Source organism: Athene noctua, chromosome 1 (genome assembly GCF_965140245.1).
Source record: "Athene noctua chromosome 1, bAthNoc1.hap1.1, whole genome shotgun sequence".
Lineage (NCBI taxonomy): Eukaryota > Metazoa > Chordata > Aves > Strigiformes > Strigidae > Athene > Athene noctua.
Genome location: NC_134037.1, coordinates 22,367,292 through 22,390,194, shown reverse-complemented (window position 1 = coordinate 22,390,194; position 22,903 = coordinate 22,367,292). Strand labels below are relative to the sequence as shown.

General features: G+C 34.7%; 1 protein-coding gene across 1 annotated transcript in view; it reads left to right on the top strand.

The window, feature by feature from the left end:
- The window catches only part of SNTG2 (syntrophin gamma 2), a 306,792-nt gene that overhangs the window by 257,219 nt on the left and 26,670 nt on the right, over window positions 1–22,903 (top strand). Inside the window, exons 12-14 of the mRNA XM_074922311.1 lie at window positions 2,182–2,298; window positions 10,988–11,059; window positions 15,591–15,833. Coding sequence (XP_074778412.1) covers window positions 2,182–2,298; window positions 10,988–11,059; window positions 15,591–15,833 — 432 coding nt within the window. The remainder of the gene's footprint in view (window positions 1–2,181; window positions 2,299–10,987; window positions 11,060–15,590; window positions 15,834–22,903) is intronic.

Below are 22,903 nucleotides of genomic sequence, written 5' to 3'. Positions count from 1 at the left end.
TAGTTTTTCCTGTCAATCACAGAAAATCAAATGTGTATTTTGATGTGAAAAAAAAAATCTTGACAAGTGGAATTCCAGTCTTCTGATACTATCCTACCCTGAGTTTCAACTAAGAACTTCATATTTTCCTTCTTTTAATAAATTAAATTAATATCTTTAGTTTTCAACAAGTTATATAGCTATATTTCTCAGAATGTGTCATGTTTGCTTTAATATATGATGTTTGATGAATGACCTGCAGACTTAATCTGTGACTTAGTTTTGCCATTTGACACTGTGGATAATTCCAAAATTTTTTGGTGAGTGCTGCTGAAAGAAGAAATGGTGATAATGACAATGAACAAAGAACATAATATGGAACCATATCCTTTGCTTACCATTTATCAATTTAATCAGTAAATTACTTTTTTAGTAAAAATTTTAATACTGAGAGGTTAATAAATGGTGTCCATCTGCAAGTAAGCAAACATGACTTTATTAATATTTGTGCCCTGTGATTTGGGCATTATTCTTTTCATCTGTATTATTTGATATTATATTTCCAATCTGATAAACTCTCTATATAATATAGTTTGTAGTAGATTATCAACAATAGTATATTTTGTTGAAGTATTGAAGTGTCTGAACATTCTGTTTCTAAAGCTTTGCTGACTGATATAGAAACAATTTTTTGGTGAGAGTTATTAAATTTACACAATAGCAAAGTGAGAACTGGAAAAGCTACAATATTTATTGTGCTGTTTCTTAGACCTCCTGTAAATGTTAATGCTGGAGCTTGGTAAAAGAGTATAGAGAAGGATTGTCTGGCTCAACATAATGATTTATTATTTACTTCTGAATAAGTTGATTGGTAAGATACATAATTAATACTTTAAAAAAAAACCCAAACAACAAAACAAACAAACAAACAAAAAAAACCCCAACCAAAATTAGAAAACAGTATGTGAGATTTTCATTATATGAGAGTATGAGCATGCATCTGTACTATTAGCTACTCCCTGTCCATTCTTTCCACTTTTGTGCTCTGTTGGTAGTAACTACAGGTATGCACAGTGGGCTTTCAATTTCAATTTTCAATTTCAGCATTCCTGAGATCATCACATTTTTCCCAAATCTATCTGTAGAACAGATGCCAAAGTTTTCATGCAAGTTAATGAATGCCTTCTTTAGGCTGTTTCCATTGACTTCCAACAAAGCTCTGTGGGCTCAGTATATTCACAAGTACCGTGACATTTCTGCCTCATGTAACTCAGTATTTTCTGTAAGTGTAGACTTAATTGAAAATGAGCAAAGCTTATCAGCAATAGCTCTATATTCAGATTGATGGATCACTAGAGATTTGAGTACCTGTTTCAAGGGTGGTACATTCCTCTTAATATATGCAAAATGAAGCCTAAAATGTTTACATTTGTTATTTTTGGTAGGTAACTGCATTCATGATATTCTACTACCACACTATGGCATTATTCCTTTATAAATTTGCATTTACCTCACTAAAAGGAAGCATGCAGTCTTACTGCTTAATTTTATTTTTTCTTAATATTAATTTATCTGAAATGTAAAGAATGTATACAATACAATACATGTAATACTGTTAGAGCAAAGCTGTGTAACAACTGAATTTGACATTTAATTCTACAAGAACATAAATCATCATGAGGTAAAGTGTATATAAAAGAAGTATATAAACTCTGGAAGACAACGTGTGAAAAAGACACTTTCTTAACAGTGGCAAACATGAGCATACAGAAAGCTGTTTGATTTCAGATAAATATCATGATTTGTTCAGATGTATCTCTATAGAGGTACATGTAATTTTAGTATGTCCAAGTTTTGCCTGTGCTATGGATAACACAGGATCATGTTTTTTATAAACCATTGACTGAACTATTTCAGAACACCTAGGGTTTTTGCTGGCCTGAGAGTCTGCTGATCTCTGCTGAGATACGTGGCTTTTAAAACAGTGACTATTTCAGACAAGATGTACTGTAAATTTAAGTCTCTTCAAGGACTTCACTTCAAGAGCATGATGTAGTGGTGGGAAGGCAAATATGAAGAAGGGAATGATTCATCCTATTCCAGTATGATCGCTCTTTCTTGTGGAAAGACTTGACCTGTTCAGATGTATCTCATGCTCCACTGAAAAATAGAGCTTTAATTTTCAATTACTTTCTTTTATAGGTCATACATATGGGATGGGTAAATGAGAGACTTGAAGGAACTGATTCATCTCAGCTCTACAAATTCAAGTTTCTGGCACTGAAGGGTTCATCCTTTTACATTTTCAGCACTCCACCGGTAAAAAAAAAAGTGACAATTTCAGTATAAATGGAAGCCTATTTGTTATTTCTGTGTTTGTTTTTCCTTACCAAGTGAAGTTGTCAGCCAAGATTTCGGAAGTTAAAGGCATAGATGCCACTGAATTTCAATAAGCTTTAGATATTTAACCTCTTTCAAGTTCCTCTGAAAATCTTACTGTACCTGAATAGTTCAAGTAATTCCTAACAGGGAGTGTTTTACCTGTTAAAGTCATTAAGTTCAGATTTTTCTCTGGTTGGTTAGGCCCAATATTTCTTACCTTATTCTATTTTGTAGATATTAGTTGGTAGTTACTCTGTTTTCTTGAAGACAAGATACATCATGAAATAAACCATCCATACCATTAGTAGATACTTGTGGAGTTTGCACACAGGCAAAGGATTGAATTGTTACACGGAATCAAATGCTAATTGTACAGTTTGAACAAATGACATCATCTTGCTTTGGTAGTTTACATAGCTAGTAACGAGAATTCTATTTCACAGCAGATGACTTATCTAATACTTTGGTAAGAAAAAAAAACTAATAAAAATTAATTTAAAAGAATGAAACAGAGATGAGCTGTAGAATTCTAAAGTCTTAAAAAATGACCCATACTTACCACGTGGCATTGCTTTATCCTTTCTTTTTTCTCCGAAGAGCCTTCGCGTTAAGCAAATCAAAAAGAATAAAATGTGGAATTAGAATGTGATTTCAATTATACAGCTTCCTTACAGTTTTGCTCAGAAAGTGGTCAGTCTCCCAGTTTCTTCAGGTGATCCTTTACAGTGAAAAAAATCTGATCCTTTACAGTGTACCATCTGCAGTACATTTGGGAAGTACATATGCTTCAAACCTTATTTATGAACTTCAGTGAGAAGCAATCAATAACATTTTTTCTCTCTCTAGATTGAAATTCTAAATCCAATGATTCCTATTAACTTCAAGTATTTTAAAATAGCCAGTAGTATTCTTTTTAAAATGAGACATCTGGGAAAAGTGGTTTTTTTTTCCCTCTAAAAATTATTTGTCTATATGTTAAGCCAAAGGACTAAAATTTTATTTAATTACTATATTACAGTTAAAATGCAAAAACAATACAAAAATATTAAACAAATAAATAACATACCACATGAATTCTTTTCCTTTATAAATTTTAATTATTGTTTTCAGACCCATTTTCGAAGAAACATTTTTGATATAATTAAAACTATCTATCTACATGATACTAATTGGGGATAAATGCTTCATTTATCATGTTCAGGACTCTACTAAGAACAGACAAGTGAGGATGAATGTTTAGTAGTATTCATACCATGGTACTTGTCAGTACTACACTGTTTCTGCATGATTTCTTTGTAGAAACAGCGGCTTTTCAAGAAAATGAACAAAGAAGGGACCCCTTTGACCAACGTGTTATGTCATCCCAGTAATCAGATACACCAGTAACTGTGACTGAGCCTGTAAATCATAAAATCTGTTGACCAGTTTTCATGTTATTTAATCATTCCTCAGATGTTTTATATCAGCGGAAAAAAAAACCCAAACAGGAATGGCAGTTTCCAGCAGCCACCCACCTCCAGAATTCAAATCTGAATCTAAAGTCACACTTCCAAGATGATTATCATGTCCTGAGGACACCTCCAGCCCTGACTGTCCCTGGCCCTTTTCCCAGGGGCTCCCTCCACCCTTCCCACAGCCCAGGACCCAATCGCAGCCTCGCCATGGCCATCAGCCCCTGCCCCAGCAATGCAGCAGGGCCAGTCTCCAGCTCCTGTCCTGCCCAGCCATGGGCCCCAACGAGCCAAGTCCATCCAACGGGCCCAGCCTTAGCCCATTCCTGTCACCAGGGAGGTGCCTGGTGCCCAGAGCTGGGGCTGCCCCAGTCTCTGGTGCTGCCCTGCTCCTATATGGCAGTATGTAGTGGGCCTGGCGGCAATAGAGGTAACTTTCTTCATGGCAGCCCATATGGCAGTGGGTTTTGTATTTGTGACTAAAACAATGTTAACACACCAGTGATTTGGCTGTTGCTGAGTTTTGCTTGCACAGTGTTTCTCTGTTTCTTACACTGCTCACTCTGAGGGTGGGAAAAATGTTTGGAGGGGACACCACCAGGACAGCTGACCCAAATAGGCTGAATACCTTATGTACCATAAAACGTCATGCTCAGCAATAAACAATGGGGATTTGGTTTTCAAAAAAGTAGCCATTGCTTGGAGACTAGCTGGGCATTGGTCCGCTTGGGGTAGGCAAGGTGCAACCACCTTTGCATCACCTGTCTTTCTCCTCTTTCCATCACTTATTAAACTGTCTTTATTTTGACCCACAATTTTCCTCGTCCTATTTTTTCCCCCATCCCACTGCAGGGAGACTGGGAGTTAGCGAGTGGCTGCATGGGTAAGCACCCAAGCTGCTGCATGGGGTCAACCCATTACAGGGCGATGGGGTGGGCCCTGGCTGGTGAGGACCCTGCCCTGCCAGACCCCAGGGGAGCTCCCACAACACTGAGGGAGCCACTGAGGGAGCCACCAACCCACACTGTGCTCTGACACTGGTTCTGTGTCACGTGTCCCAGCTCTGTAGCAGGAAACACAGGTGCCCAACAAAGCCATGCATTTTCACTACTTCACTGTTTTTAGAGATACTGTAGTACTGCTCTTACCATTACTCCCACTGACTTTTTTTACTATATTAAATGAAACATTAAAAAATGGATTATTCTATCACAAAAATACAGATGTTTAACCTTGATCTTTAGAAGATAAGTTTAATGTTTTATTTCAGAGATGTTTCTATATACTGAGTAAATGTAGTATATCAGTGTATCAATGTAGTGTGCACAAAGTAGATTACCTACAAGTCATACATTTATCTTTAGTTGGAATGACCTTACCCATAACTTTACAACTGCTTATAAAAGGATCTGGTACAATTTCTACTATTTTTCTACTTCATTGTGTGTAAAAGATGGTATGAATGTAAATACAGCTGCTAGCTTTCATAAGAATGGAAAACATAGTTACCCATGGGCAAAAATAAAGAAAATTGTGGAAAAATGTGGATGTTATAATACGAAAGATATCACTATGACAAGTAATATTCTATTTATATTCCATTTCAACAACGTCTCAGATGGTGTTTCCAAAAATGTAGAAGATTCACTATAGAAGTAAATATCAAGAACAGTGTGATTAACAGAGAATGGTCTTTCTGCATCCCTAAAGTGGCTTATCTGACTGCATTTAAGAAATGTACAGATTTCATGTACAGATTGCTATATTTGAATTGTGACACATTTCTGAAAACTGCACATGTGAAAAACACCATTGCACAAATATAAATTATTATTCTGTCAATGTTAATATACAAGCAATACTTTATTATATTATAAAAGCAACTGATAAATTTCTGAAAATTTTCAGATCTTGAAAAGGTCCTGAATTTATATTCTAGAAGAAACTGGGGAGACATTATTCAAAATCATCATTCAAAACCAAATTATTTTTATATGTCTTATAGTTCAATTACAAAACTATCCTTTTCAACATGATTAAATAAATGACACTGAAATGATTTACATGAAAGCAGCTAGGCAATAACTGCATATGCTGCTTATAGTTTTAAGAAAAGGAATAAATACAAGAATGATGTGAAAAAAAATATAGTTCCACCTTTAAAAAACATTACAGAGAAGAAAAGCTTGCATAATATACTTAGCGCATGAGCAGTGCTTTGAATGTTAGAGAGTACTGCTATGTAATTTCTAACTACTTCTATTTGTAATTTACATTATACATAATGTCAGTGTGACATACTAGGAAAGAAGTGGCAATGAGTTGGAGGGCATAGACTTGACCATGAATGCTGTTGATGGAATTTCTAACTACACACAAGTCTTTATTTATTTTATTCATATATTTGCTAGGATCTGACTGCTCTTTACTGTATGTTTTGTACCATCGAGTTCAAGTTGTTTTGCATGGTTTTAGGCTTCTTATACTGCTATATCATTTTATCTCAATAATATTTCTTGATTTTTTCCCTTTTAAATATAATTTAAGAATTTTTCAAAATTATACTTGGCTTATTTTTTCCAGTGAAATTAATTACTCTTGACCTAAAAGTATTTAATCTTTTCCCTAGACCTTTTTAGTACCTCTGGATGGGTTGAATGCTTCTGCTTAATTGTCAGATAATGCAGCATTCTTTGTATTCCACTAATAACTATTACAACTACTTTGGACTTCTTTTCTTTAAATTTTACTCTTTAAATATATTCTTTTTTTTTTTTTAAATATTTTGAGGAGCACTGGAGATTTCTAGAATCAGATTCAATGTTCATAGAAATTCAAATAGTATGTTATGTTCCCTTTGACTTTCTCGAGTTTTGAAGTGTGATTCTCTTTTACATTCACCCCATAGTTATTTCTCATGTCTAGTCAATCCTTTAGTGCCGATCTCTGAATAGGCATGAAAGTATTTTATGACTATTTTATAATTGCAGAATACTTTTCTAGGAAGTAATTGTTTTTCAGTTTGTTGTTTACTACATGTATGCATCAAAACTAATTTAAATTTTTATTTTCCTCTATATTTTAAATCATAACTTTTTTAAGAACACTCAAGGATTAACACATGCATTTTAAGCTAAGTATATTTGGAATATAAGCCTGAACGGATGCTGAGCTCACTTGGTCTAAGTAAAACTAGATTTTAGTGGTTTATTTTTTTTCAGAAATCTACTGTAATGCCTGTTTTTAAAACTCAAGGAACCTACAGAAACTCATGATGAAGTAAAAAGTGTTACTTCTGTAACGTTTAGCACTTTTGTAACTCTACATACTTATTTCAGTCTCTCCTTATGGACTTAAAATTGTAAGCAGATTCCTATTTTTCTATCTTTGTTCATTTTTATTGTCTCTGTGATTAGCTCAGTGTTATTTGTGAGTTTACAAATGTGTTATTTTACAATCTTCTGAAAGGACTAATACATCCAAATATCTGCAAAACCAAGTATTCAATACATCACATAATGCATTGAGTTAGCTAAGGAGTTGGTCTTCTGATAATAATAATAGCGTTCAGCTACTGGTGGTTATATATTCACGTATTAGACAAACGAGAATTGAAGTGGAAGCTTAGTGAATGCTAATTGGTACTTTCATGTATTTTGACCCTATTTTTGACGCTTCATCAAAACTAAACTCATATGAATGAAAGTATGTCCCACTAAGTGACCCATTCTGAATATATCTTTTTTGAAACATTTTGTCGTATCCTTTACTAAAAAATAATTATCTTGTCGTGCTAAAATAAACGCAGGAAATTGCAATGTATAGAATACCTACATGACAAATTCCAAGGCGACTTGAGAAAAACTTTTTTATTGTCTAAGGAATATATTTCAGTACCTCATTTACCTTAGTTACTTATAATTACCCAGTTATTAAATGTGTGATGATGGATAAGCCTGCAACAAACTGAAACCTCCTTTAAAGCAAATGAAAAGTATTGTACTTTTGTGAACTTTTCTGATTCTTTCCAGCTTTTCTCATTGACTAGAAGTATATGATCATTTGTGATTTTTTTTTAAAGCAGTTCAGTCTATAACAATAACATTTTAAATTTAGACATGCTACTATTCTTCTGAGGAAACTATAACTAATGTCAGCTGTCTCTTTGGATTCTAGTATCCCTTTGTAGTATATTTGTTTCCCCTCCTTAAAACAGCTCTCAACATGTCATTCGTGTTCTTCTGATGACCATACACACTATGATATTCAGACTATTTCACTCTTGTCTTTAAGTATGGTAGCTTTTCTCTGACATACATAGTAAAAGAAAATCTTGGCTTATATAGGTGCTGACAGTTATCATCATCACTAGCTATCTCTGATGAAAAAGTCATAAGAGGTTACAGAGAATCAAAGGATGAAAGAGATACACAGGATAATGGGTAGAAGTTTGAAGTATTCAGAGTGAATTTAATGGCGCAGCAGTGTCACGATTGTCCGTGGTAGCATCATTAATAGCAGCAAAAAACCCCAACAGTTTAAATTAATCTTCAAGAATAAAAAAAAAATAATATGAGCAAATGAAAGTTCAGTCATGTCTCAACAGCTTTTAGGTTATAGCCTGTGTCACTAAACTCAGTTTCATGAACAGCAAATTAAGTTGGTGCTTATGCTTTTATATCTTGTCTAGCCACTAACAGGAATTAAGGATTCTCCTACTTTTAACTGAGATTGAAAAGAATCTTTCCCTTCAAGAAATTCAAGACCAAATAATGAACTAGCCACCATTCTAGGCTGTAAACCTCATTTTGCAAGAGGCATGAAGATCCTTTTTGAAGATCAGCAGTAATGAGCCAAAACCTCTATTATTTAATTATTTTCAAAACAGCCATCAAACTAAAAAAGATTTACCTGTAAATAAGGATTAAGCAAAGATTTGCAGTACTTGCTCAATGTGAGTGTGTTTAAATGTGTATTTCTTTATGAAATAGGCTTTATAATTCCTCAGTTTCAGTTTTTTCTAAACTCATGTTATTGCTCTTAGCAATACTTAAAAAGCAAAGCTCAAATAAAATATTGAATCAACCTTACTAGAAGGAAAACACTAACAGAAATCTAAAAATCAGAAATGTATGACTCTGTAAACTGCTACATTTTATGATGGGAGGACAATGATAATATCTAAAATTGCTTTAAAAACACTTGCTAAAAAAGTTAATATTAGATTAAATTTCACAAAGGTCCTTTAGTACTAAGTACTTTTAAAGGTAGCTATATGCAATGTTTTAAGCTTTAATTTATGGTGAGAAATTATTTGTAATATAACAGAAAGATTAAGTATATAACATAGTTTTACATATTCTACTGCATGCATTGTATTCGAGTGATGTTTCTCATTTGATTGTTAAAATATAAAAACTGTCAAATGAAGAACCCTGGAATATAAATCCCTTTATATCCTGAAAAGATGTGGTGGTGGAACTTTCTCTTCCAGAGGTCTTCAGTAGCATTTGCAATAGGTGATTCATCTCATCTAAATTTAGTCACCTAGAAGTTAAAGATCTAACCTAAAGTTAGTGAAACTTTTTTTCTTCTTTCTCAATTTGTTGAAATTAAGATTAGATTATTAAGAATTAAATTAGGTTGTTAAGATTAGATACCTCTGATATCTTCATTTAGGTGGGATGCTTTCCGCACTAAGAAAGAATTCAGGTGCATTTTGAAACACTGCTTTGAAACATATAGCTGTGAGGTCTACTCAATAATTATGTTCATCAGTTTCAATTGGAGTCGACATAAGACCGTATAAGATTAGAAAGAAACCAACACCAAGTTCACATTGCTCCTCCAACAGCACTCTCTGAAATAACATTCAATAACCAGTAGAAGTCACATCAGTTTGCTCCTAAGTGTTGTAGGGATTTGGATTTGCACCATTTTACTACTATTTTGCTTAATGGTTTTGAATTTATAAAGACCTAGAAATTAATCTTAAAAATATATTTTTAAAAAATCATGTTGATCTTCATGCAAAATATTAGGAACAAGATTAATTATTATATGTGATCCATGTGCTAATGTGAATACAGAGAAAAAGAACCTGTTATTGAATTTCATCGTTTTTTCCTAGTTAAGTTTCATCTACAGAAGCTAGATGTTTTGCAACTGAATTTTACTTTACCTAAATAAATAAATTTAATTTTTCTGCTTTCTTCCTTTGGGAGGAACGTGGGAACAGGAAAAGCTGCATCTGCCCTAGTATTTTAAAGTATCCAAGTTGCCATTAGAGTTGCCACTGAAACACTGATTTCCATGGGTTAAAAGCCCTAGAGTTACAATTTAGTCAAATTCTTCATATGTCTATGCAGCCTTTCCTGTGCATTCACCAAGAACTAGGATTTTGCTCTAAAATATATAATCAAAATAATGTGTATGCCCCTATCCTCTTATGGGCAGGTGTTTGTTTTTGTTTTTTTTTTTCTTTCAACTACATAGGCTATGTACTGTTTTTGAAGGAAAACAGTTTATCACATTATATCATGAAATAGATTTTAGGGAAAACTTCAAATATTCTAACTGTCAAATTTTAACAGACTGACACGTCAACAGGAGGATAAAGTAACAAAATAAAAAGAAAACAAAAAATACGTCTTTTCATATTAATTATTAAGCACACAGCTGACATTCTTCTTAATTTCAAATATTGCAGTCACATAGTACTTTTCAGTTTTTAAAATTATTAAGATATTGCTGCCCAAGTATATATAAACTCAAATCTAAATTTAGGAATGCAACTTGGCGTGTTGATTGTAAGATTTTTTTAAATTGAGACCTGAAGCTGATTGACTGCATTTGAAACTCTGAGTTCTCTGTGTTAGCATATTGGAAATTAAATATGCTTATGTAACTTCTCACAGAGGGACAATAAGAGGTTTCCATCATACTCTAGTAATAATGGGGAAAAACATCAATGAAATTATTTAACGCCTTTTAATCATAGTGAGACTCCTGTAGATGCTGTTTCTTGTAAAAATTGAATGCTAATTCACAGTCTTTTCTAAATGCTGGATATTAAATGTATTAATGTGCCTATGCTTAGAGCATTCAATAGACATCATCTGTACATGATTTTAGAATAAAGAATGTGTTATTAATATTTTCTTTTGATGTTATAGGTAAGCACACTAGACTGGGTACGAGCTGAAAAAATCTATAACCTCTGTGAGGTTCTATTTAAAATTCACAAGGTAGGTTTCCTAATGATTACAATGATATTATTTAGTAAAGAAGTTTGCCTTTTCTGTTAATGATAAGCTCAAGTTAATCTTAACTAGATGTAGCTAACATTCAAATAGTTCATCTTCTGTTAAAAAACCCTATTTGTAATGGCTAGTGCATTAGCTATGCAAGTATAAGAGAATATGGAGAATGGATTAAGCTCCAAGGGACCAAGTTACTAAAATGCTTCCATACTGAAGAAATTTTTCGGTATTAGAGGTGGTCATATGAAATACAGGTGAGACACACAGCTAAGCATAATGAAGCTGGATATTGCTTTTTTCTTAGTGGCTCAGAATTTTAAGTGAATGTGATGCGGAATGCTTTTGCTGTAATTCCTGATATATATAACGATACTTTAATATCAGTAATTGGAGGAATAAAATTATGTAATGTTTAGGTCATGTGAAAATATTATAATAGGTTTTATCTTACAAAGGGCATCATGTTGCATTTTTGTACATAAAATCCTTCATTTTTTCCACCACCTAGAGAGTGTCATGTTTTTCTGTTTAGCTTGTCCCAAGCAAGGATTTTGGGCAAGACCTTAGCAGTCCATTTAAATAATCAATTTACAGAAGATACTTTCTACTAAGTTGCATGAGATGGATAGATTAAGCTAGTTCTTTGCCAGCTAAGCAAAAACTGCAGTGAGGTAAGCCTCCTTGCCTAAGAGAGTAAAACCAAGCATATTAACAGGTGAAAAAAAAAATCAGTCTTTTTAGATAAAATGCTGTTTCACTGGAAAATTACAAATCCACTTTAGTTTTCACCAGCTGCTGTCATACTCTCTACTGTTCCTCTTTTGACCATGTACTGTTTTAGAGAAGGAAGGTTGTTGCTCTGCTACCTGTACAGATCCTGATTTAACATTGTGCTGAAGGAGAACTGCTCAAGTTTTTTTGGTTTTGGATTGTTTTGGGTTTTTTTTTTTTTCTGGTGCAACACAGTTATTCAGGACAATTTACAGAAGGACAAGTGAAAAAAAAAAAAAAAAATCTGAAAGACCTGACAATAACACTCCATTCCCCTTTACTGCCCTGTTCAGCATAGAGGTGAGTTCTCTGTAATGCTAAATAACCAAATTCTTCAAAGAATGGGGTGGCAGGGAGTTTCCATGTCCTGACTGCTCAACTACATGTCCTAAACTGACCTTCAAAAACATAGGCATGTTTCCTACACCAATGTTGTTGACTGTGATTTAAAAATTTTTAAAAAAATAGTAAACATGATGATGTTACAACGAACAGAACAAGGACCACACTTAATTTGTTAGAAATCTAGAAAAAAATCTCACATATGAGTTGACATCTGCATTTTACAGAGGTATCAGTCCCATTAACTGGCTGCTAAAAGAGTTTCTGCTGATGTCAGATGACAGTTTCACGGTCCGTCACTGCCTGGTTTTTCTCTGTTGTAAACCTGCTGTCCCTGGACAGGGGAGGAAGATTCTCTTCTCTGGCAACAGTGGGGAGAGAGAAGGGTCTTGGCCAGTGTCATGCCAGGAAGACAGCAATCCTGGAGCTCGGGACTTGAGCTCAGCTCCACAGTGCAGGCTGCAGGAGCACAGCCATATTCTTGTAGGCATAGCGGGATTTTAATGTGACCATGCCTCCAGCTGGATACATGTGGGCAACTTCAGGTCCTGCCCAGCATCAAGACAGCAGCAAAGAGCAGAGGTTCTGTCCCAGATTATTTATGCAGTCTCCTTAATATTTTTTTAAAATTTACTTTTTCCCAATAAATAAGTCAGGCACCAATGAAATATATACGCATTATGCCTTTTGAAAAGATTTTGCTGTGATTTGGGCTTTGGTTTTGTTTTTTTCACCTTTAAATGTTGCTACTAATTTGAAACCCAGTCCTTCCTTGAATATTCTGGTAATTTCAAGGATAATCTATCTTTAAAGTAAATTCCATGATACTTTTTTCATTAAGAAAAAGGAGTAGGAAATAAACTACCCAAGATTCAACTCTTTAATGTTCTTGACATTTTAATAAATTAATGCTTAATTGCCAGTCTTCATGAATACATTAGCTAAAGTGCAACAGCTTGAATTCCACTCTTTAAGATTTTTTCTGTTGATTCTTTCGTATAAGTGACAATAAGGCAAACTGAGCAAATCCAAAAAGATAGGAAAAATTGTTAAGAGATTAAGGTTTCGACATTGCAGACTGAAACATGGAGTTTATGTTGTAAAAACTTCTGTTTGGGGAGGGTGTTCTTAAGGATTTTCATAAACTGGTTAGAACTAGTGCAAAGCTGTGGTGGAGAGTGCTACTGTATCTTCTCACAAAAGATGGATTTGAAGGAGTTTCTCATCTATGTTTATTATGACACAAGAGTTAAACATGGAAAATAAGAATCCAATATGTAAATTACATTTTAAAAACAAAATGTTTGCTACATTTTAAATTTGTGTGTGTGTGTGCATACATACATACATATAAATACACACTTGCATACATGAACATGTGTATGCAAATTTGTGAATTAAAATTCACATATATATGTTATGCGCTTGCACATTCATGAACATTTAGTGGTAACAACCAGATGATTGAAAATGTGCTCTCTTTTATCTCATGTGTTTCTTCCTATACCTTGCCTTATACTCCATATTTACTGGAACTGTTACTGAAAATTTGTATTTTTCAGGGGTGAGAATATTAGACGCATTTTTAAAAGTCACCTGTCTTAAAGACATTTTATTTTCTTTTATTGCCTGGTATTTTCACACATCAGATTTTCACATGCAAAGTGAAAAATATCACTATCGTAGTCTATGAGGCAGGATGAGCAGCACTGAGTCTTGAAGCAGATGTAGATGTAATACCTGTCACTCTGTAGATGCCAAACACCAGATGATACGCAGGTATTTTACTCAGCTTCCTTTTCACCAGTCCAAAGGAGCGTTGTAAAATAACTTTGAACTTCCTCAAGACTGTTCTTTCCTCAGGTAGCTGCAGGGCCTTTTTTGACAACAAAGTGCTGCATACCCAGGTGGCATTATGTGCTGCTTCTGAGGTGCCCCACAAAACATCCCTAGCTTAACTTGACTAAATTGCATAAGGTTAGATTTGCTAGCTTTGTGTTATTGAGCAATTCACTGGAAAAAGCAAAGTTTTTAGTTCCTATCTCACTACTTTGATTCTGTTTGTGAATATGAGAGCACTACACAGAGGATGGTGTGCTAGCAGAGCATTTGTTTCCTCTACTTTTCATTACTAAAAAGTGGATTTTCACTGCTGTCCTGCAAGGGTGGTTGTGTGTGCATCTGGAACAGGAGGGACACAAGACGCTGGACATCTAAGCATTTATTTTACATGCGTTGAAAGATTTTACATTACATTTGGATGCTCAAATTCCAGTTTGTTTGTTTTCATGTGCATGGAGTTTCAGCCATAGCCTCAATAAGGTATGATGGACTATTAGAAGTTCTGGAAAAATAACTTCTAACTTATAAGGCTTATCCTGACTACAAGATTCTAGGACTTGGGTACTACTGGAAAGCTGCATTCTGGTCTTTTCAAAACCACCTAAGTCCGATCAAACATGACTGCTTTTATCTCAGATCTGCTTGACTGGAGTCAAGACTCCTAAACCTAACCTGGAGTGCTAGAGAAAGAAAATTCTGTTTGCAGGTGCCTTTAGAAAATAAGAAATAACATTCTTTTGCAAATTACTTTCTTTTGTTCTTTCAATCTTTTCTGGCCCATGTCATCATGGGAGAAATAGAGATAGGAAGGGGCTCTATCTGATAAATAGAAACGAAAAAAATTAGTAATTTGGAAATTGAGTCAGTGAAAGTACTCAGATGTATAAGCAGTAGCTTTTTTATTTAGTTTTCTTCTTCTCTATATTTATTCTAATCAAGAAAGTCTTGAAAGATTAGGGAAGTTCCTTGTAAGAGTTTGTTTCCATTACAAAATGTTCTGTTACAGGCATATTTTTCATTATGAAAGACTAATGTGAAGTTTCTGTTCTTCATCTTGAAGGTGATGGCAGGATCAGACTTCATTCCCCATGTAGTTGCAGAGCAGCATTGTCAGCTATTAGAGGACATTTGAAAGCTCACATTGTCATTTCTAGAATTAGTCCTTGGGTGCTTGATAAATTACTGCATTCCTTGGTGTTTAGCATATTGGAACCCAATTAAAGCAGAGTAGTTATATTCTCCTGTAAAGCCGGTACACCGTTCTTGAACTGTATTCAAACATTTCAGGGATTTCCTTCCTTTTCACTGTAAACAATACTTTGCTACAAACTTCTTTTAAATTATGTATGTATTGCTTAGATAACTTTTGACAGTAATTTGGAACTGCAGAAGTCACTTAGATTACATGATACAGGGTGAAGTAAATAAGAAGCAAAGAGATAAGTTTTCTTTGAAATTATTACTTAATTCTCTGAAAATTTCTTCAAGGTAATGACATAACATATCCAAGTACCCATCACTTGCAGAAGACAATGTTAATTTAACTGTTTGTTTTTGCTAGATGAAGAATCATATACTGAAACATGTCTTTCAGCTCTGGCTTGCTGATGATTGCTGGCTACAAGCAAACTTCTATTTAGGTATTCATCAGGACTTTGATCTTGAAGACCAGAGGCCATATTGTTTCAGTGTTATGGTTGGACATGGCAAGAGTCATTATTTCAATGTAGAGCTGGGCAGCGAATTGGCAGTGTGGGAGAAATCATTTCAAAGAGCGATTTTCTTGGAAGTTCAAAGAACAGGGGTAAGTAATAAATAATTCAAATCATGGAGCCATTTCATCAGTAAAATAAGTATAACAAATTTTTAGATAATTTGTATGTTTAATAATTGTGTGAGATCGATGTGCTCCACGACTAAGGATCTGGGTACATTTTAATACACTGAAGGCTTTTGAAAGCTTCATCAACACATCAATATTTGTATGTCAATGACTACATAATAATAGTCTGTGAGGTGTTATGACAGTTTGAAAATTAGAAGTATTAGTTTGTAAATTGACCTTGATTATAACAAACTGGAAAGTAATACATATTACTACTGGAAAACAGTTTTTGTGGAGATTATTTAGTCTACCTCGAACATATTCTTTCAGAAATCTGAATTTCCACTCACATAAGGTAAATATGTTTACATAATGTTTTTGTTTTCAAAGAAAAAATATTGGTCTTGTTAATTGTAAATTACTGGGATCATCCTTGTTAGCACTGGAAGAGCTTGAAGACACAGCATGAAAGTGAGAGGAAAGTTTGTGATAGTCTTAAATTCTCAAAATTAAACAGCAGATTATCACTTTCTACTGGCTAGTAAAATTCTCTCAATCCAATTATTTTCTCAGATCAGAGGATTCACATCCCATTAGGTGGTTTTAAATGTACAATCAAGATTCCTGGTATAGTTTTCTAGGTGTGTGTATCTATTAGCATTGTGGTGACTAAGCTCCCATTAGAATCAGTGAATTTCAAAAAACGATTGTGCTTATCCTAGAGCAGATACTTTATTCTAGAGAAGATGTTTCATGATACAAAGACAGAGAAGATACATTGATTTTGATTTAAGTTGCAATTTAAAGCACCTCTGTACTGTTATATTAACAATTTATTTGCTGAATGTCTAGATCCATACTCCCAAGGGAACTGGACCAGTGGTATGGGAACATACAGATTAAGAGTATAAGTTTTCTCCAATTAAAAACATATTTCCACAGTTTAGCACAAATTCAAGCTTGATCTGATATGTTTGGGTTTGCAGGGACCTCCTAAAGATGTTTGCCATAGAGAGAGGGAGGAGTGGATCACAGCACTGCATTAGCACAGCTTGCTAGCAGGAGTCCTAGTGCAGGTGTTGGATCAGCTCTTTTAAATTTTCAGATCTCTGTGATTCTAACAAGATTTTCATGTGTCTTGTCCCACGTAGTGGGTTACAAGGGGGGGTGAATCTTTTGAATTCCCCAAGAGCCTGCATGCTGGTGGAAGAGCCGGTCTCTGCTTGGCAGAGCCGCAGGGTGGGACGAGTCACCACAACAACTCAGAGGAACAATTGTGCTGATGACTTGATTAGTGAGTGAATGGAGACAGCTTGGCAACAATCAACTGATAACTGTCCTGGGAATGAAAAAAGGCACTTTGGGGATGAGACTATTTTCCCAATAACCCATCCATGATCAACCAATCACAATTCAATTAGTACAAAACTTATTTACATGAATATATGTAAGAAAGAGCCAGCAGAAAGAGGAAATAGAAAAGGGTAGAGGAGGGGATAGGAAAAGGGGAAATCACTACCTTTGGATCCCGTGTTGTCGCAGTGTAGCCAGTGTGGTCTGTAGGTGGTGGCTCAGCAAAGACACACGTGGGGTGTTGCCTTTGTATAGTCTTTCTTACTCATGCGCAGTAGGTTGTTCCAGAAGGTTCTCATTTTCTCTGGCTGTACCTGCTCAGAGGCAAGTTCTGTCTCTGGGCAACAACAGGAGGGAGGGGGAGAGAAATGGCCCACCCCCCCACCTCTGCAGAGCTTGCTCCACTTCTGCCCCACAGGGCGTCCCACTCAAGTTGTTTGAGACATCCTTTTTACGAACAGTTTCTTGTTTATGAACAGTTTGTGACAGCAGGCACTTGCTTAGAACTCTTCCAATTCCTCTTTGGATTGATGGGGTAACAAAAAAGGTTTTCTTATGGTGATGCTTTTGCTCCTGCACTTCTGAGAAGGAAGGCAGTTCTTCAGAGAAAAAATGATTCTTCCTGAAAAATTGCTGGGCATCAGGGAGGGATTAATAATGCATATTGAGTATGCATAAAGTATTTTCTCACATAAACTCTTCAAGAAATGATGTTTCAACAACCATTCAATGTCCTATTTATAAATATATATATATAAAAAGCAGGCAATATATAATTAAAATTAAGTATAACAGGGAGGGAGATCATCTGTTTCAAATTCTGTGGTATTTATTGTTAAAACTCAAAACTTGCCATTCTTTTACATCCTAACAATCTTAAAATTAAGGAATGGTTCTTTGCTTGTGGAATTATCTTTTTCCATTTGAATGCAACAGTCCTCTAAACCCATATCACACAAAAGACATTAATATTACTTCCAGCTGCTGTAGTTTAACCTATCTGAAACCTCCAGGAGAGGTATTCAGTTAAAATCCTGGTTATAGTACCTAAATCTCCATACGTGTGTTCCCATATCTTAATTTTCTCTCACGCAGTTGCATACATTCAAGTTTGTTGTAAACCACTATGTTAATAGGATGCAGAGTGCTGTGGTCACTCTCCATCAGTGAAAAATCTTTTGACTCCACTACTTACTTACTTCCAAACCTGAGTGCTACTTTGAATGCCCTTCTTTTCAGAAGGATATCAAGAGCAGTATGAATGAGGTGCAACTTAACATTACATTGATTATATCAAGCCATAGAAAAAGAACTGGCATTTTGGTAGCCAGAAGACTGAAGGTTGTCACTGGTAGGTTAGATCATCCATAACAATTCTTTCTTTTGGAGAAGGACCATAATTGCAATTGGAAATGCATTTTTATTCATGAATGGTTGGGCAAGATTTATGGCAGGTGTTGGACTGCACTGTGTCATTTCAGCCATTCTTATTTAAATGTGGCTTGGTTCTGTTTACTGTTGAGGATCATTAGGATCTTGTCTTTGACAGAGTTGTTAACCTTATCCTGTACACATTCTTTGTATTTGGTGTTTCTATAAGAGTTGTATTTCTAAGAAGATTCTGTCCTTACACAGTTTATGAAAAGAAGTGTTAAGGTCTAATGGTATGTTCAAAGGTGCTTTTGAATTTTATCTGCCCATGTTGTGTCATTTTTTATACATTTCTTCTGAAAATGGCACCAGCATTAAATGACAGTAGGAATGCAATAAAGGAAGAAGAAATCCCCCTCACAATATCATTCTCCTTGCAGCTATCTTAAAACCATATATCAACCTGCAAATACTTACAAAAAGGAGTCTGTCAAGAAACTGTGACATTCAGTGACCCTGATGAAATTAATCTATTTACAAATAATGATAGCAAACTTGTGTTAAATCCTCGTGCTAGAAATATCTACATTTTTCTTCTTAGAAAAAATACTGTAGTCACTGATGGCATAGTTTGGACAAAAGGGGGCAATAAAAATGCAGAAGTAGGGCAGGAAGGCAGTTGAAAGGTAGAAAAAGTGCTGTTAAAAGTATTTCCATGAGATTGGTAATAAAAGTCAGTATTGCAATAGAGGAAGACAGGCAGTGAAGTTCTCTCAGTCATAACTAGAAGTTCAGTCATCTCCCACAAATCCCAGCAAGCCTCTCTGTCTCACCTGGAACATCCTGGTGCAAGACCAATTAATGATGCTCAGATGAAGTAATTTTTCCTCTTCTTTTTTAAAAAAAGTTTTATACACTGTAGTAAATCTTCAAAAATAAAAAGCTAGTTTTCCAGATCACTAATTCTATGATCCTTCAGGGTAGTCTTGTCAGTGCTGTGGGATTTTATTTGATGTTTTTTCAACTCTTTTATTAAGTTACTTTCTCAGTGTTCTTCCCTCTCCTCAAACTTTCCAAATGATCTTGACTTATCTGAGTCTCATATATGATTGTTAAATTAATGCAGAAACATCTCAATAGCATGATTTGGTTCTTTGGAGTCTTCAGTATTGTTCAGCAGGAGGATAGAGGAGGTTATTGTAATATTTTTGGTAGCAGACAGAGGAAAGTGTGACAGTAATACATTTGACTGTTGCCTGTAGAAAAGTTGGACTAACAGTTTTGGCATCTTGAAACTTCGTACTTGTTACATGGATGGCAGACAACAGAGAAGAGGAGTCTGCTTCACAAGGTAGAAGAGCTGTCGGGAGACTGAAAAAAACATGCAGGGGGAAAGTCATCTACTGCACTGTCTAAAATACCTGCAGTTGGTGTATAGTGAAGAGACATGGTTACATACTCTCCTCATTTACCTAGTAACTTCTAAACACAAAAGAAAGTCTTCTCTTTGTGCTTCCAGCTGTGATGCAGATGCTGCAAGCTCTTTCCAGTCCTCACAGCTGAATAACCTAGTTTCATGAAACCATTTACTTTGCTTGGAGAAAAAAAGTTGTTTAATATGAGTTACTGCAAAAATTAAAATAGGTCAGATGTTGGACTCCACTCAGTCATAGCAGAATAATCGAGAAGTTTTTCTGCATGGTTATTTCCTGTGCTTAAAGGTAAGTATTTCTAACAAACTTCTTTCCATTTTGTTCTGTAACTCAATGACTGATCTTAACAAATAAAAATATAATATATATTTGTTGAGGACAGGGATATGAATGTACTGTGCTAAAAAGAATGTTAGCAGTAAATTTAATGTTCCTGGAATTATACAAATTCCTCCTGTGAAGAATTAAAATTTTAAAGTTTTTTAAAATTTAAAAAATTTTCACAAATGTTGTAATATTATTTCACTTAAATCCATGTCATGTGAACATCACTGGAAATCCAGAACCAGTTTATAATGAACATAAATGTACAATGCAATTATTTTGTTTTCCCTCTTTATATTTCAGTTAACATGTAGCTGCTTCTGTGGACATTTTATCTTTTTGTATGCATTTTTAACTTCTCCTGGCTTTTCTAAGAATTCACAACAAACCATTCTCTATAGTGAGATTCTTGATGCTGAACGTGTAAGCCTGACTGACTCTTTATGGCTCAAAATTGCTTGCTGATTATGTCTGTTCCTGGATAAATGCAAAAATAATTGTTGGGAATGGTTGTGCAAGCAGACCTTTGTTTCAATATGATTCCTATATGAAGCTCTCAGTTTCCTTTCCATAAATATTGTGCTGCTAAAACACCATGATTAAAATTCCTAAAAAAAGAGAAACAATAGTTAAATGCTTGTAAACAATAGTTAAATTATTTTTTTGTGAGCAACAACAAACTCCTTTTCCATTTTGGTTGGTCCAGCCAATCTCTGTTTTTATCTGTGAGTTTGAACAGTGTTCCACACTTAGAAAAGATGACAGACATGAGAATAGCATACATTACAGTATCTTTAGTTCACCATCTTCCTGTTCCAGATGTTGATTTCCATCTATACGCTGTAAGTTCCTCAAGATGATCTATATGAAATGCCTGAGGAGCCTACAACCACATTATTGATGATTGAAACAGAACAAACAAACAAAAAAAAGTAATTATTTTAAATAAGCGGTTTACATAATAACCTTTCCTCAGCTTTTTATCTCTTTCCCTTTTTGCTTGATGGACCATCTCCGATTAAGTGTCTCATCCTGGTTACTTTTGGATATCCTCTCTTCTATTCATCTTTTTAATTTCCTTGTAATATCTTGTCATAGATTTTACCAGTTCATCAGTTTTAATTAATTTCTAACCCATTCATAATATTCTCATCTAAGAAGGATGAAGCTGTTTTACATGAAACATACATTGTTTATTGTACAAATCCTTTCAGAATCCATACTGTTGACAGGTTTTGGTTTTCAGCACTTGGGGTTTTTTATAGTAAATATTTATGGTTTTAAAGGTTTCTTTATAAAACTTATCCATGTAATCTTCCTTTTCATCCCTGCTCTGCAGCTCAGGAAATGATCTATGCAATCTCCTCATTCCTACAGCTGCTTGCTGTTTGTTCTGGACTGTTACTTAATTTTACATCCATATTTCTGTTAAAAATCCTCTGAAAGGGTTCACTAGAACTAAATGAAAACATACAGAAATTAATAGGTTGCTTACAACTGATTTCAATAAACTCCTCTGGAAAGCAAAATTTTCTCATAACTTCCCTTTAGAAGAGTTCAGTTGGCTATATTATATAAAATATCAATATAGTAGTGACTATGCATACCTACTACTTCCTAATGTGTCATAAGTGATAATCAATTTATAACATCAAAAGTAATGCTTACATTTCAAATCATCTACTAGCTTCTATGAAGTGTAAAATCACTTACAATTATGAGAGATCAAAAAGAAAGAACTGCACAAAGCTGCACTGACATTTTAAAAACCTACATTTTCACCATAATTTGAGCAGCTCCAGGAAGCCAAAATTAATTTATATATTTTATTCTCAGTTCTGTGGAGATAACCATAAACTCCTCATGATTTCAAAATTAGGACCCAGCTGGAGAAGTTCCTTTACATAAAAGTTCAAATAATTTCTAAACAAGGTTTTTGCCACTGAACATCAATGCCTGTTTTAGCAACATTCCTTTATATATACTTAAAGTCGAGTGTTCAGCATCCACTGACAATGTCAACAGTGATGTGCATTGGTCAGTGATGTGTATTTCTTGCATTCCCACTGTATGGTGGCCAAGCTGCAAGTAAATGTAGAATCTGACCCATCTGAAACTATTTTTTAGCATCAAAGGTACAAGTCCAATTGAAGATTGAAGATTTAGAGAAAACTGTAGAAAGGATTTTGTGATGCTCAGATCCAGGCAGCCTAGAAGAAATTTAGTTCCTGGGTCTCCTTCCTTGAATGTTAAACAAAAGTTATTTTCTCCAGTGGCATTTTGAATTGGTCTAACTACTACTCAAGTTAGTAATCAGGATAGATTTTAGTGACTGTGTCCCCACTGGGACTTGAGCAGAGATTAGGTATCTTTCCACTCATCTTCCTACCACAGCTAACCTAACTCTTCCGACTAGCTGATTTCTGAGATGCTCAGAAGACTTTGGGTTTCTCAGTAACTCCACGGTCAAAACAAACACAATCATTGTTTGTAGGCATCTTTGGGAATTCAGTAGTGCTTGAGGCCTGGTAGTCTAAATCACCCTTTGAGACTGAGCAAAAGAAATCC